Genomic DNA, 17465 nt, shown 5'->3' with positions numbered 1-17465 from the left:
TAAATAGAAATGTATATATACATATATAAATAGCTTAACAAAAAATCTGTGTGTCATAAACTAGTAAACTACATAACATTCTATCTACAAATGATATGACCTTCCACGTTAGATAAAGATGAAAAGTTGGCAGCTTTTTGGACTAGATACTTATGGCTTTCTTTAGACTTACTGGGCTAGATAATGGTGACAGAGGAGATGCAGAAACTTGTTTTAATTTTAGGTTCACATCTTGATTGTGTGCTTCTTGGTCAAATCTCATGTTCTGTTGTTTCCAAAGAATCTGTTCCTCTTTTGTGGCCTGGTTTGTGTTCATCTTGTCATCCTGAAGAATTGTTTACCATAAGAGTTGAAAAAAGCCAAGATCCAACAAAGAAATGCTAAGTATTGTGCAAAAAAAAAAGCCTAATTTCACTCTAAAGATAAATGACAACAAATTAACAAAGCAAAGTTAACATTAATACACACCTTATCAATTATCTTGTCTTCCATTAAACCAGAATTATTAAAAAATTGTGAGTAATCTGGAACTGGACTACACAACTTATTACCACCTTTTCCCTCAGTTTGTCCCCCATTGGTTCTTTTAGGTAAACTTTTGGACAGATTTTGACGAATTAGTTCAGAATTTTTAGCTGAAAATATTTTTTAAAATATATAAAAAACATAATTTTAACTTCAATTAATTAATAAACATAAGTTTCATAAAAAAAAAAATCATAATGAATCTATGTTCCTCGCAAAGTCTAAATTTGTTTAATTTCTATTTAGACAAATAGACAGGCATGTTTTTAAAATGTTACCTTGAATGACAGAACTCAAGCTAGGAACCGAGGATGGAACTTGTGAGTCTGGTTCACTGGGTGGGACTATGTTAGCCAAACCCTGAACAGGAACACGAGGCTTGGGAAATAAAAAGACTTAGTTAAAAATCTCAGCAAGCATAGTTATATAATGAATTTTATTAAACTGCCTAAAAAAAATTGGACTTAAGTTTGTAAAATATAAACTAATATTTCAGCAAACAAAATTAAGATCAGGTCACTTCGGTACATATGAAAGACATTTTGTTAAACCATAAATAGATATAATTTGTACAATAAATAATAACCCAGTTAACTGCAAGAGCAGTTGTTTTGTGTGAGAAAAGAATAATGCTATTGTTAGTCCCTTAATTCTAAATGTGAAGAGAATTGCAATAAAAGCTTCTAATAGTTTTAAAATATGTGGAGAATTAGAATCCAATCTTTGGGTTACATTTAATCAAAACATTTCTATATTTTCAAACTCCTAGTATGCCTGAAAAGTATCTACCTCATCCAAGGTTGGTTCAGCAACACTTAGCTGTGCCAATTGTTCAGCAGCTGAATTCAAGAGAAATCTATTGGGCCACTCTAATAACAGTTTAACCACTGCAGTGTGTCCACCTTTAGCAGCTTCTATCACCATTGTTGAGCCATCCTGAAGGAAAAAGAAGTGCATTTCATTAATAGTTCATAGGTTTCAAGTCAAATTAGTTTAATTGAAAATACCAAGTCAGTATTTGTATGCTTCTGTCATTCATGCTAAATGTTGTAACTGTAAAAAAAAAACAACAGCTTGTCTTCTTTTCAGTGCAGAACTTTAGAAATATAATATTGGCTAGACTAAAATAATTATGAAGAATTTAACAAATGGCTGAAACGTATTTAAAAAAATCTTTTTGGTTGAACTATTTAACTTTAAACTATTTATTTTCATGAAATGATAATTATACAATCTAGAGCTAGTTAATTCAGTTAAAACTTTAATTCCCGCCCCCCCCCCCCAAATCCCTTTCTCCATGCCATTAATTTATAAAGGAATGTATCTTTATTTCTTTAATGCATTCTAATTTCAAAATAGAATCAATTCACTTAACACTGCTCTCAATTTTTTTGTAGTCAGAAGCAAGATATATGTCTTTTTGGATAATCTGGAGTTCAGGACAGTGAACTATAAATTCAATAATTTATATGTTTTTAGAAATTTTCTTGAAGTCCAAACTATATAGTATTTTTTATTTGAAAAATAAGATTGTTATTTAGGTTTTTAAAAAATAATGACTCTGCTAAGCTAGTCTATAAAAATGCTAATTCCATAAGAATGTAGAAAATTCTGACAACTAAACAATTTTTTTTTAATTATGCTAAGATATAACCAGTACAGATTTAGCAAGACAGTAAAGTCTGCTATGTGAACTTTCAATCCATTTACCTTAAGCTTGTGGTTAATGTCAGCATTATGTTGTAGAAGCAACTCCACTACATTCAAGTGACCCCCAGCACAGGCCAGGGACAAGACAGTGTGATCATTGGAGGTAGTAGCTCTGTTCACATCAGCACCTGGACAAAGTGATTTGGTTATGTCAGTCTAGAATAGCTGAGAACTAGAATACACTAATTTAAGTTTTCAACTGTATCTAATATGAACTTCAAGATCACAAGCTAACACTATATAGTTTTATTTTTGCAGCAGATTTGTTTAATGTAAACACTTAACACCTAGACATACTTTTACCTTTACTAATGAGAAACTGAACTGTACATAAATGGCCAGCTCTTGCAGCTTTCATTAATGGTGTTCTTCCACCTTCTGATTCATGTTCCTAGAAAGAAAAAGAAAATTTCAGTACAACCTGCACTACAAGTGCTTTGAAATGTCAGCAAATTTATTTACATTACGATTTACCAGTTTAGCACCACACTCTAACAGGGCTTCTGCCACATCAGTATGACCATTCTCACAGGCATAGGTGAGTGCAGTATCTCCCGTACCAGTCTGAGCCTCAACATTAGCACCTGTAGGGACAAAGTAGTGATTACATGACTTGGACATTAGTTTTTACATTTGAAACATTAGCATTTTTGTCCCTAACACCATTACTAGAACAAGTCCCATTCCCTAAACCAAAGCAAAATTGTCTTCAAAATATTTTAAGTATTATTAGATAAATCATAAATTATTACAATTAAAGACTTCAAATGTGCAAATAAACATTCCTAGCTACCTGATTGAAGCAAGAAAGAGACCAGCTCTAAATGGCCTTCTTGTGCAGCTTCCATTAGTGGCGTACTACAACCCAACTCAATCAGAGCACCAGAGCGCAACAGGAAATCAGCAACCTCAAGGAAGCCACCACAACAGGCCAATGTGAGCGCAGTTTCCTGAGTCTCCTCAGTCTGGGCATTAATATCAGCACCTTAAACACACAAAAATGATTGAAGTCAAAACATATATCGGCACCTTTAACAAAACAAAAAAAATGGTTGAGGTGAAAATTAAGGTGATACACTACAATACTACAGTGTGAAGTAATTTACAACCTTGGGCAACTAAGAAACCAGTTTAGAATCTCTTCATATCCTAAATTACAAAACACTGCCTCCAGTTGGAGGCAATCTAAAGAACCATAATTTGTTATCTAAGAGGAGTGCCCCCCAACCCAACCTTTTGTGTTCATATCGAAGAACATGATTTTATTAACTGAAAGTTGAGGGGTTAGCAATAAATCCAAACATTCTCTGGAACATTAAGTGGAAAAACTAACAATGATATGGAAAAGGCTATCAATCAGTTTATCATTGATATGTTTCAAAATATTCCATTAACTAACCAACACACAATTTTTTTTCTCAAAATATTTTACTATGATTAAAAAAAGACACGATCATGAAAGTATAGTACTGTAAAACTAAAACCCACCTTGAGAAAGAAGCAAAGCCACCATATCCTCATGACCTTCTCTTGCTGCCTCCATTAGTGGTGTGTAGCCCTCATCATTCACTTCCTCAATGTTAGCACCTCTCTCAATGAGAAGACTTGCCAATTCCAGATGACCACCACAGGCTGCAAGTGTTAGAGGGGATTCAAAGCTGTCTGCTGGCATGTTTACCTGTCATAAATGAGAACACTTTATCACAATTCAAAATAAATGAATAGACATTTTATCCTTTGTTATATGCAGACATGCCTACCCCCAAGACCCAGAATGTGGAACACTCAGGTTGAAAATGTGGAATTTTGGGCCCCAATGTGGAACATAAACGCGTTTAGGTTTGTCAGCCATACTGTACGCAATATAAATAAAACTTCAATTATAATTACTTTAATAACAATACTAGTTTGCTTTTATAAATTAGATGTAAATAGTATACTATAATTAAAAGTAAGAAAACCTTTAATTCATAATTATATCCTTTGTTTGAAATCAATAGTTCTAACTCCTATATGATGAATTCTAAAAAAAATCTATTCTAATGACCTAGTTACTACTACTAGTACTAAATCTAAATATTTTAATTTCTAATGACTAGATCTAGATTATTCTAGATCTACTTGATTATCTATCCTTTTCTAGGGCTCTACTCTAGTCACTCTAGAAGTTGTCTCTAGTTCTAGATCTAAAATAATTTAAGAGTGTCTACTAGTCTAGGAATAGACCTACATCTAATAAGTCCTCTAAGTCTAAGAACAGATATTATAATAATTATATCATAGATCTAAATATTTATGTCTAGATCTATGGACTTATTGAGAACTAAATGTATTACATAATCATGATAATGATACATAGATATAGAAATCTAGAGATCTATCACCTTCAAAGTCTATTTCTGTAGATAGATGTAGATTTAGTTAGTATCATCTAGTTATAATATCTAGTAATCTAATCTAGTGCTAGGCCTAGCCCTAGATCCCAATTTAGACTTTGTAAATAATGTAAGTAATAAGTAGATATAATATAGATAGCCTTATTTAGGCCTTAGCATTACTGTGTCTAAGTTAATTATATTATTTAATTATTATCATTTAGGTGTAGATCTTTAATAACGTATTTTAAAAAAATCCTTTTACTTAGAAACCTAAGAAACCAGTTGAGTTAGTGTTACTAACTAGAGTTGACAGTGAGTTACTAGTGTTAGAATAGATCTAGATCTAGAGTCGTCTCTATATTGTATTGACAGTATTGTACTACTTACTAGTAACTAGAATCTAGATATCTAGTAAGTCTAGTAGTACAAGACGTCTAGAGTAAGGGTGATTCTAGACTAGTAGAGTCTAGACTAATACTAACTAATAGAGTAGAGCCATTGTCGGGAAAAGAAAGGGATTTGAATAGAACATTTGGCTTATTAGCACTTACTAGATTCTAAGAATAGATCTAGTATCTAGACCTAGAGTACTAGATCTAGATCTATGTCTAGATCTAGCTCAACCATGCCATATCTTCGTAAATTTAGGACACACCGGGTCCGGGAGAAGATGAAATGTAAACAATAAACACAGACCTATATATATTTTATTTTCATTCAGTATTTTCATTTCGCACTATTAATAAATAATGAAAAATCGGCGATTTTTTTTTTGTGTCGGAATTCAGACTTGGCGGAACAAAAAAACGTGAATGCGGAACGGCGGAACATGTGAGCTTTTTTTATGCTTTTGCGGGACGGTTCCGCATAATGCGGGACTGTAGGCATGTCTGTATATGTCATTATTTTAAATACGGGTACCTGAGCTCCACTGTCCAGCAATAGCCTAGCCACCTCCACATGGCCATCCATTGAAGCTTCCATAAGTGCAGTGTGCATCTCATCAGTCTTATGCTCTTGGTCAGCACCAGCTTCAAGGAGAAACTTCACCATTTCAAGGTGACCTAAAACAATGAAATACAGGGGACGACATTCACGACCTAATAAATTCAAGTTAGCAAATATTGAAAAAAAAAAAAAAGGAACATTATTAACCAAACAAAACATACTTTGGTTCAATATTTCATTTCACTAAATGAACCCAAAAGCTAAGTTCACAGCCCAAAATGTATATTACAGAGAAACTAATTGTTATATATAGTGTAAGATTTTATTAAATGTCAGGCTGTGTGAGCCTTTAATAAATAGCTCCAAGTTTGGTAGGATTTTATTATAAATAATGGCAGATCTCTAAATGCTTTAAAATGCAGTAGGAAACATCCTTATCTATTTTTTTGTTTACAACATTAATTCACTTTATAACTTTTTTTATTATAAAGTACAACTCCAATATTTACAGGTAGTTTTGTTAACTTACTAAACTTTTCCTGATTTAAACGTCATCAAAATCATTATGTATAAAAACTGAAAGAAGAGGCTTATTGTGTCTTTCAAAAATTTATTATAACTAAATATTTAAATTATTTCTTATAAAAGATATACACAAATATAAAATAGATTTTTTTTTTACAGTTATGCTAAGTCTTAGGAATTTAACCTTCAAATCTTAAAGCAAGATCTAATTATTTAAGCATAGTCACATTCTATACATATTAATTACAAGACTGTCTTATGAAGATTAAAAATATTTATTCCTAAAAATCACTCACAACTTTAAAGTGGATAATGTATCAATAATGTAAACTAAAAACAATACATTTTTAACTCTTAGGATGCTAAATTGAAATCTATAGCACAAATACTAACCTTTGTAGCAGGCCAATGTTAGTGCACTCTCTTTAAACTCATTGGAGTGAGTATTAATCCCAGCTCCATGATCTAACAATATTTTAGCTACTTCCACATGACCTGCAGAGGCTGCTTCCATGAGGGGAGTATGTCCATTCTCATTGTGTATCTCCACATTGGCTCCATTCAAGAGCAGTTCCTGCACCACTTCCTTGAAGCCACCACAAGCACCATAGTGAAGTGGTGTATTACCTAAAAAAATTTAACAGAATGAAGTAGCACAACCCCTAGAGTAATGTGATATGATTTAATGTATGATAACGAACAATTGGTCTAATAGTATGACTAATTATAACCCACAAACCTGCTGAGGACTGGGCATTAATATCTGCATTGTGAAGTAGCAAAAGCCTAACAATATCAACATGGCCACCACTTGCTGCCTCCATGAGTGGAGTACAATCTCCTTTGATTCCTCTATCTTCAACATTGGCTTTCATCGCTAACAAAACCTACACACAAAATCATTGGTGGTCACCAAGCAAGCGTAAAATAAAAGAACATACAATAAAACTTTCCTAACTAGCATCAAACAACATTAAAGTAACGGCTTAAGAGGATCAAATCTTCTTTCTTAAAAGCCCTAAATAGAAACCCTGCAGTTGTGCTTAGATAACCACTAACCTGTGCTAATTCATAGTAACCAGCTGAGCATGCCAAAGACAGAAGACTTTCTCCTTCTTCAGTGGCATCAGCAGCGTTGCCAGAGTTGGAACGATGCACCAACGAATCATTTTCTCCAGAAGCATCTAACTGCATTCTAGCAAAATTGAATAAAAGTTTCTATTACATGAAGGTAAGTTATTATAGAAAAATAAAGAGATACATGGTTTAGCTAGCAGGTTCAAAATAACAAAGGCCCATTTACCCATCAGCTGACACTAGCTGCCCCTGAGAGTCTCTCATGCGATGTAAAGCCTGAGCTGCTTCATCCAGGGCACTACTAACAGAGGATGTTAATGTTCTCAAGACTTCAGGATCAGACAGTGCTTTACCATCTTTGGAAGACAACTTACTTATACCTAATCAAACAGAAATAAAACATTTCCCTAGTCAAATACAAAATGTTCATCATTAGAATGTTTTATTTTGAAGTATGAATAACATTTGTTTAAATATGTACCAGCTGCTTCAAGTAATGCTTCTAATCTAGCTTGAGTTTGGGGATCTACAGTTTGGATGCCTTGACCCTCGGACTCAGCTGCCAAAAGAAACTTGGAAGCCTCCAGTCCCTGTTCACCTTCCAAGTCATTTTCATCTAAAATGAAAGAATCTACCTGTGAAATAGATTGTTTAAGATTTCATTAATTTTTTGTGACCTAGTAACAGCTTAACATGGAATATATTTTGCAGGGCAGGTAAATCATGTCACAATTTTGTTTCACTCAACATACTTTATAGAAATATATAAATATAAATAAGTTAAGTTCCACTTTCAGACCTTGCGGTCTAGAGGGCAGATGATGTAAAGGTCATCTGTTTCTGTGGTCTACATTAAACAAGGGTGTCATGTGGCCAGCACAATGACCAATCAGCTTTACTATTCCCCAACTAATGTCAAGTACCCATTAGAACTGAGTGGACTCAGAGGTACCCAATTTAAAATTGAATAAAAAAAAACAGCAGTCTTCATCAGGATTTAAACCCGAGACTTCTGGTCCGGAAGCCAAATGTTTTACCGGTAAACCACAGCACCTCCAAAAATATAGTACAAGTCCATAAAAACTTTAAAAAAAAAAAAAAAAAAAAACTAACTTAGCATGTTAGCAAGATAAAATAAAACAGTTAACTTAAGAAAAAGAGGAAAGTCAGGTTTATATCTATTGGCAATTACACATTAATTGTCACTGAAGTGGCCGACAGTATTTACAGGATGATAAAAATGAACACACCACCTAAATGAGACTGGCCATTTTTTTTTCCTGTGATGGTCACATCACTTCAACCTTTCTAGATTTAATGTCTTTATCTTTGATCTCTTTTTAACCTCTAACAGAGTGGCAGAGTATGTTAACTGAGCTATATGCATTTAAAAGCTATCAACTGACACATCTGTATATAAAATGGAGATTAGGCTCAAATCTATGCATGGCACTACAACCAAAGAAAACCCACTTGAACTTACATCACTGAAATTGTTGGGGTTTTCTTTTTAATTATCATTACTTTTTAATGCATCAGTAAAGAATAATTACAGCTGATGTTTTAGACTCATAACACAAAGCTTTTCAAAAAGAGACAATACTCTTCAATAGAACAATTACTTGTGTTGTGGTGTCAAGTCAATGCTTATCCATCTGATACATTTTATATTCTAATCTTATCCATATATGTATCTAGTTTAAGTTGTATTTTTTAATCTCTATTATTTTTACTCGGCCACTGTCAACTAGAGCCAATATGGTACTCTGTAGGGAAAGGTGATTGTTTTTATTTTAGTTAATATATAATACTAGCTAGAACAAAGAAAGTAAAAATGCCATTTAATTTGAATAAGGTACAAAATTTAAATATCTATTGTCTGCACTTCACTGTGTTGTCTCCCACTAGAAACATTGTATGGTAATCTAATAGAAGGCAGCAGAGCTGCAAGTCATCCACTTCTTAGATATACTGATGTATGCAAGGGTGACATGAAGCTCTTCAGAATCAACAATAGGATGGAAAAAAGTGCATGATAGATCCACATGGAGGGGTCCTGGATTGCAAATATTGCACACACCAAAAGTAGGAGGAAGACTGAAAAAGCTGCAAGCATCTGGTGATTACAAATACCTAGCCTGTAACCATGGATGTGTATCTAAGAACGATCTCTAAGTCACACAAGAAGTTGCAAAGAGAAAAGATCATCTCGCAAGCCATAAAATGTCACTGACAGACATCTAATACATACAAGTACCAAGCCTACAATTTTTTTTACAAATATATTATAAAACTATTTCTTTTAGAAAGTGCCACTGCCAGCTTTTAAAGTAATCTCTGAAAACTAAAGAGAAAAATCTTTTTTAGCAATAATCAGGGAGCGAATGAGAGAACTTTTTTGTCAGACACATTTTACACACAAGGATAGATAGAATACAGGAAGAAACTGATTGAATGAACATGGCATAAATGAACAATTAGTATGTCATGTTTCTTATACCTTTTGATTTTTTAGGTCTCCAGCATGCTTCCATTTATGACAAGAAATGTGGGAGAATACAAAATATTTTATTAAAACCACTTCTGGGATCAAAGTGGGTCATCCCTGATCATGTGTTATTAAGAAGTAGCTAACACCATAACACAACCAGAAAATCAATCAATATAGGACATAGTTATCAAGGCTTGACTAATAAAATTCAAAATTATAATCAGTTTTCTAGGGGGATTCATGCAATCCTTTCCATGCTCAATGGAAGTTGGAAAAAAAGTTCTAAAAATGAAGTTAAATGAAGTTACAAAGCTAAAGATTGTATTTTTTTTTTTAATAGATTTTTCAAATGATTTGACTTATGTTTTATTTTATTTTGCCAAGGCCCATCATTTATTATATTTTTTCTCTACATTTATTTCACTTTTACTATTTACTGCTTTTCCCTTCTATAGTGCAAAATACCAAAGTGGCTAAGGTTAGTCTAAAATAGAGATTTAAAAATATAAATAAAAACATATTAAATGAAAGTTCATTTCTAGATAATAAAAAAACATGGACTTTTAAAAAATGTGACTAAAAAGGTGTGGTCTGTGACACTGAAAATTAGAAAAAGTGGCAATTATAGTTGTTTAATTATGCCATGTGTCTGTAACCTACACTGCTTGAATGTTAATGCTATGAATACTCATGAGATAAAATTAGATTATGCCTATTAATAAATGAATTTAAAGATTTTTTTTTAAACTAAATTTGGCAATAATAGAGATTAATAGAGACTTTCTGAATAAAAACAATAAATTACTTTCAATCTTAAGTAAAAAAGACTTAAGATTAAAGTATATTGTTTTTAACACTTCAAATGCAATGATAGAATGACCAGCACTTTTTTTCTTTCATTGTCATTAGCTAATTTTTAAAAAAGTATGAGATGTTAATGCTATAATGATGGACTGTGTCAAGTGTGTCTGTCAAAAGTGTCAGAAAGAGGGATGGTGCAAGATTATTCATTGGTCAGCAGCAGCAGAAATTTTACAGAGTTTCTCCAACCCCTAACAGGGTTATGGGATTGATATGTGTCAATATAATAGAGGTTTGAAGAAATTTCAAAAATTGTTTTCACTAGCCCCTAAAATAGCAAAGATAATTAATCAACAAGTAAACAACTAGATAAACATTTACCTTAATTAACCTTTTTTAAAAATAGGTCTACATGAAAATTATATGAATACCAAACCTAAATAGTCTTTAAAAAAAAAAATGACTAGAAAAGTTTTGATGCAGTGCTGCCTTTCTATTTCCCACTTCCCATGACTGCTTAGAGGAGACATGATTATAAACAAAATAAGTATCATATATATAATTTATCTTTTAATCTGAAATTCAAATTTAAATTCAAATCTAGAGTGAGTTCTAGAGATAATCATAGACTATGATTTATTACAAATCTTTAGCTATAGATATTAAATATAAGTAGTCAATCTAGAATCTAGACTTAAGACTCTAACTCTAAAATCTAGAGTACAATTTATTTATTAAAACTGTAAATCTGGACTTTATAGATATAATTTCTATTAGTGACTTTGTATAAATGGTCTGATTAGTCTCTGAAGAAACAATATCTAGAATAACTTAGCACTAGTAGAGTCTAGATCTTGAAGATCTAGGGTTTTTTTTGTACATGTTTCAAATGTTCTTTTGTCCTTCAGAATTGAAGATTATTACATCCTAAGCCAAACCTCCCACAGGACATCAACGTTGAAAAGGGCAAGGGCAGTACAACAGGGGATGGCAGCAAGCAGGGTTCAAATCCAGGACTAGACAATTATAGAACGTAGATCTATAATCTACTAGTCCAGATGACATTATTAGGCATCAGCCACTGAGCAACAGCGTTGAACAGGGATGGTGTAGTGCAGCAGGGGATGGCAGTGGGCAGGGTTCCAACCCAGGACTAGATTTGACTAGATTAGTAGATTTAAGTAGATATATCTAGAATTAGAATCTAGATCTAAAATCTACTGATCCAGATGACAGCCATGGATACTAAGATAACTCAACTGACTAAAGGCAGAGCACATCAAAATTCTCAACATAGAGGTCTACATTATAATCATATAATTATAATGATTATACAACCAGGCAGAATACAGACTCTCTCCAGTACCCTCTCTCCTAGTCCTACCTATAAATAATAGATCTATAGTCTTAGTTTACTATACTAGACGTAGACTTAGACTAACTCTATCCTAAGAGCTTAAAACCGTGTCTTTTAATTTTAATCGGAGACTGAGTCAGATTCTGAAATTGAAATTCTTTTATTTTTTTAGTTAGTGAAGAATTTTGAAGTCATTTTATTAAAGATCTATACTAGATTAGATAGCAAATCCAGAATGAGCAATAAAAGACTAATAGATGAATTTACTAAGATACCTCCGAAGCTTCATCTTCATCATCCCCAGACGTATCATGTCCGAAATTGGCATGTGATTCTGGAGCAGTTTTTCCTGCAGACGGAGGAGGTGCGGAGGTTGATTCATTGTTTGATTGACCGATTTCTATGGTCTTAAGCTCCTTCTTACCACATTCGTCATTTATATCTTCCATTTTTATGACATAAACAATACAATCCGTTTACATTACAAGACAATAATCAAAAACACAGATGGCAAATCATTATTATTTTCATCACTAATCATATAACCACCTTGACCGCCATTAACAAAATACATTATGGAAAGGAAAATTGCCCGGATGGTAGCGTCTGCGCAGAAGCTGATCGCCATGCGTTGGCTAAAGTCTTCTTCCTAAAGAAATTTTTCATTTCGCAGTATTATGTAATAAAAACTGTGTTTTCTAATTAATCTATTTGTTTGGTAAACTCGTAAAAGCGACAAGATAGTTCAACAAGGAATAGGCCTACAAATTATTAATTTAAAAAAAATGATTTTTTATCGAATAGCCAACATAAGATCTATGTAGATGTGTAGCAGATTTTAGCATTAGGACTGTATCTCAAAGGCCTGTAACAGGCCTATATACGTACGATAGTACGTACCTATAAGAAAAAGAAGTTGAAGACACATCTAGACTACTACTGCATATTTTTGATGACTTTCATGAGGACTCAGGGCTTTCTGATCATATTCTACCGAGATGTGAGAACAGAGATGCATACAAACTTAACATGAAGTTTTTTTCACATTGATAGGCCTAATCAAGTTATCAACAGCTTTCAGACAATATACCTAACAAGATATAGGATAGAATGGATATGCCAACAAATATACATAGGATGAGAGGTTATCAATCTTAGATGATATAGTGAACTATTGTGACTCGAAAGCTAGTGCCTCTACTACGATTGCTCAATTGTCTGCTAAGGAGGAATAAAACCTCCAGATTATTGCCACAGTATTGTGTAAAACACACACTTGAGACCAAAAGAAAATCTGCTGTCGAGGACAGACGCAGACGGCGAAAAGAAAATCTAAATCGACCACCTGCAGAAAATGGTTATGCTTGCCCTGGAAGTGGCAAAGTATGTAGGTCACAGTTAGGGCTGCGCAGCCACGGGAAATACTGCATTCCTCACTGATCTTCGGACTCGAGGACAAGCCTTATTATTATTGTGTAACTATCATTTCTTGTTTAAAATATTTGTCTTAGTTTGATATTCGTCCATAAAAATGACTCGTCTGAAGTAAACTTAGTAAAACAGATCAATCTGCCTGCTCGTGGTTTTCTGTTTGAAGTCATCTCTCGTTACGAAGCGCTAAAATCCTCTATTCTGAATAATTTTTCGCCTTCCACAAGAAGGCCTACTTGGAAGCATAAAAACCTAATGTATGGCGATTGTGTAGGGCTATATGGATGGCTGCCTGGTCGTGCGGTTTTCGCGCTGGACTGTCCTTTGGATTTATTGATGGTCCCGGGTTCAAACCCTGCCCGCACTATAGGAAATAAATTATCTTCAACTCTGAAGGAACATCCGAAACATGTAAAACATTTTACAAACATTGTATATGACGGTATATTGTATGATAAGTGTCCATTTTCTCCGTGTGAGTCTGAAATCTTACGTTAACATTTTTTGACTGTGACAAAACTACGTTGATATTTGTATCAATAAAATTATCTTATTAACACGTTGTTGTTAGCCTCATTCATTAGCTTTTACGTTACAGACGTTCCTTCAAAAAAAGATAAGCCTAAATGATAAGTGCATCTATGTGTTACCGTAGTCTTAGGTTATGCATGCTAGAGATTGGATTCTTTCTCTCCGTAATTATTTACCACATTCTGGTGGAATCAACGCTGGAATCGTCAGTTAGGAGAGAAAGAGTTAACCCAACTATATGTAGAGGGTTTCCTAGCTGATTGCGGCAACCCATTCCATGTTTTAATGGGACTAGGAAAGCACGAGCAAAGTTATCAATGACTGTTTACTACATCGACCAAAGTTTATTTATATAGTGACATGCAACTCAGTGTTTAAATTGGTTCTCATATTTCCTTTTAACCCTTAAAACGCGTGTGGTACTTTAGCCTCTAATCATCAGAATTGCAATTCCATTTTGTATACACTCATTGTATAACAGCTCAGCACTCTAAGGGTTAATAATCACACTCTTGAAAATTGGCTACTAAAATAATAATACAGGCTATACTCGACATGACTGCGATCCACAAGAGACACCAGTTGTCTAATCTACTACCATAGAATTGTAGGTCTGCTTTGATCTTCATCTGGAAAAACGATCAATTTCTCGTTTTTATAACAACGTTTTAGAATGATGCAATCTTTCGTCAGTCGACAGTATTAAAAAGCCCAATTGTTTTTTTAGCTCGTAGCGCAACTCATAGGCTATATATGCTTTCTCGTTCTGAAATTGTATTTAGATTTAGGCCTAAATGTATATAGGCGGGCCGTAGTGCCGCCTAGACCCTCCTGTGGGAGTGTCCAAGAGAATGCGAGAGCTTTCCCATTGCACGGTGCGGAGTTGAAAGAGAGCTTCCACGTCCCTGTCGATAATCCATGCGCCGTTCCTCAAGGGACCGTTACTCTAATGGCGAGTCCTGCACGGTTAGCTTTGTACAACGTAGGAAAATGGCGGAGGTTCCCGGTGTACTCGGTCTTCGGCCATGCATTTTAGTCCATGCACCCGGAGTGCCAGATATATCGGAAATAGCAATGCTTTACACAGGCATTGACTTGGATCTCTTCCAAACAGAACGGTTGTTCAAGCAGGCTTACAAGCCTAGAGCTCGAAGAGCCTTCGGCTCATCTCTTTTGACAATTAAACGGCCTACTAAGAGATTCAGAGATTGGAAAAGATGAGTTGGATTAGCATTAACAAAAGTGTGGAGGTAAATGTAAGGAGGACAAAATCTTACAAAGAAGGACCAAAAAAAAAAAAAAAAGAGTTATTCAAGTTTAGAAACTAGGCTTACAACTTAGTTACTCAAACATATCACTAAATCATACACCGTAAAACTGCTTTATTAAGTATCATATTTCTCATTTTCTTCAGATAGGATTGTACGTTGAGAGAAGAAAGCCTTTCATTAAGACTATGAAGATTCTATTTGCTCTTTTGGTCACTGTGCAGCAACCGTGCGTTGATAGCGAAGACGCTGTTTGTAAAGAAAAAAACATAGATCTTGTGGTTTCACCAGTACAAATACAGAACACTGTTTATGAACGTGGTTGTCGAAAAAAAAAAAAGTCTTCTTTCTGTCTTGCAAGTTTCAGGTTTCAGTACTAATGAAATAATTGAATATTTTTCACAACAATAGGCCTACCTAGTTACCGCCTTCATGACCAATACATCATTTATGAATGTGTGATTGAATTTGATAGGTGGATAATACGAAGTGCAGTTAAACAAAAGAGGAAAAGCCGAACACTTTCAGTACCAGTATTTAGTTAAATGCCGTATTGGGGGGGGGGGGGGAGAGGAGGCGCGGTGGTGGATCGGTAGAGCGCTTGACTTCCGAACCGAGGTCCCAGGTTCGAATCCTGGTGTGAAGACTGGGATTTTTAAGTTCGGGATCTTTGGGCGCCTCTGAGTCCACCCGGGTAGTTGGGGGAAAAAAGTAAAGGCGGTTGGTCGTTGTGCTGGCCACATGACACCCTCGTTAACCTTTGGACTCATAAACAGGTGACCTTTACATCATCTGCCCGATAGACCACAAGCTGAAAGGGGAACTTTACTTCTTACTTTACTTATGGGTGGGGGTCCTGGGTTTGATTCTGGGATTTTGAATTTCGGGATTTTTAGGGCGCCCAATTGCAGTGTCCACCCAACTCTAATGGGGGGGGGGGTACCTGACTTTAGTTGGGGAAAATAAAAGGTGGTTGGTCGTTGTGGTAGCCACATGACACCCTGCTCTTTAACCGTCAAAGAAACAGATGACATCATCTGCACTATAGATCGCAAGGGCCTGAAAGGCGAACTTAACTTTACGTTGGGGGGGGGGGATTATTTAGACTTAGATCCTTCTGCACCATTCGGCGCATTGGAAGGAAATAGAAATCGGTCTCTAGCAATGTCTGTATGCAGTCTGTTCTAGCAATGTCTGTATGCAGTCTGTTCTAGCAATGTCTGTATGCAGTCTGTTCTAGCAATGTCTGTATGCAGTCTGTTCTAGCAATGTCTGTATGCAGTCTGTTCTAGCAATGTCTGTATGCAGTCTGTTCTAGCAATGTCTGTATGCAGTCTGTTCTAGCAATGTCTGTATGCAGTCTGTTCTAGCAATGTCTGTATGCAGTCTGTTCTAGCAATGTCTGTATGCAGTCTGTTCTAGCAATGTCTGTATGCAGTCTGTTCTAGCAATGTCTGTATGCAGTCTGTTCTAGCAATGTCTGTATGCAGTCTCTTCCCTGTCTGTGTCCACTGCCCTGAGGTCCTCCATGGAGGAGCAGTGGGAGGACGTCCGTGTTTGTGAGTTCCTCCTACTGGTCTCCGTGCTATTGCTACCTTTAAGAAGCGCGATTCAGTCTGTCGGAGGACGACGCTCTGTCCCAATCTGATTGTGATCTAGTGACTGTATGGTATACGATGTCTTTGTTTGCGTCCAGATCTTATCTCACAGACGTTACTACAAAAGAGAAGATGATTAAGTCCTACACGTATCCATGTATCAATCTAGTCATGTTTGTAAATCAATGGTTTAAACTCTGCCACACGTTGGTTTTCCTGGCAGATTTAGGCAACCCAATGAAATATAGGCCTAATCTAATCGGCCAATAGGCCTAGCACTAGGAAAGAAAGAGCATTTGTATAAATTTTTCATAGCTAATAGAATAAAAAATGTGATTGTAAGTGTGACTCCTAAATCCGTCCTAATCCTTTCTTTCATTTCTGTAGATGACTCTCATGTCTCGCATGACTAAATGCATGACGAGTAGGACGTCATCTTTTTTTTAAAGTAACGTCTGTATTATATAAGATAAGATAAGATATTGGGATGACGATTGTGGTAAATTAGTGAAAGGCACAAGACACAGCCCAAATTGTGCCGATGTGCTATAAAATAAAAAAATTAGTGGATTTAGTAATTTTGTCTCAAGATGAAAAGCTTGGCTTGACATATCTCCCTTTTGCTGGGAGTACGATAACCCGAGCAGTTGTACGGTGAGTCAATGAAAATTTTATTTAACGAAATAATTAGAGGAAACCGAAAAAAGAATCCTACTTTTGATAGATTTCCAGTATGACGTGTAGGCCTATACAACATTAATAATAATATATAACAACAACAAAAGTAGGCCTAATACTAATAGAGATAATTCAAAGAAAGGTATT

General features: G+C 34.9%; 1 protein-coding gene across 2 annotated transcripts in view; it reads right to left on the bottom strand.

Moving 5' to 3' along the window:
* The window catches only part of LOC106066391 (ankyrin repeat and KH domain-containing protein 1-like), a 28569-nt gene extending 16165 nt beyond the window's left edge, over window positions 1–12404 (bottom strand). For both annotated transcript variants that reach the window (XM_056018666.1, XM_056018667.1), the window contains exons 1-16: window positions 12088–12404; window positions 7645–7798; window positions 7390–7543; window positions 7146–7281; window positions 6826–6973; window positions 6480–6713; window positions 5535–5677; window positions 3724–3913; window positions 3029–3220; window positions 2710–2819; window positions 2539–2626; window positions 2236–2363; window positions 1315–1461; window positions 804–903; window positions 469–635; window positions 173–325 (exon numbers count right to left, since the gene is read on the bottom strand). In XM_056018666.1, the coding sequence (XP_055874641.1) occupies window positions 173–325; window positions 469–635; window positions 804–903; window positions 1315–1461; window positions 2236–2363; window positions 2539–2626; window positions 2710–2819; window positions 3029–3220; window positions 3724–3913; window positions 5535–5677; window positions 6480–6713; window positions 6826–6973; window positions 7146–7281; window positions 7390–7543; window positions 7645–7798; window positions 12088–12261 (2418 nt within the window). In that variant the 5' untranslated portion in view covers window positions 12262–12404. The remainder of the gene's footprint in view (window positions 1–172; window positions 326–468; window positions 636–803; window positions 904–1314; window positions 1462–2235; window positions 2364–2538; window positions 2627–2709; window positions 2820–3028; window positions 3221–3723; window positions 3914–5534; window positions 5678–6479; window positions 6714–6825; window positions 6974–7145; window positions 7282–7389; window positions 7544–7644; window positions 7799–12087) is intronic.
* Between the last annotated feature and the right edge of the window lie 5061 nt (window positions 12405–17465).

The sequence above is a fragment of the Biomphalaria glabrata genome, chromosome 2, assembly GCF_947242115.1.
Source record: "Biomphalaria glabrata chromosome 2, xgBioGlab47.1, whole genome shotgun sequence".
Lineage (NCBI taxonomy): Eukaryota > Metazoa > Mollusca > Gastropoda > Planorbidae > Biomphalaria > Biomphalaria glabrata.
Note: the sequence above shows the minus strand (reverse complement) of the source record. Positions and strands in the feature narration are given on the sequence as shown.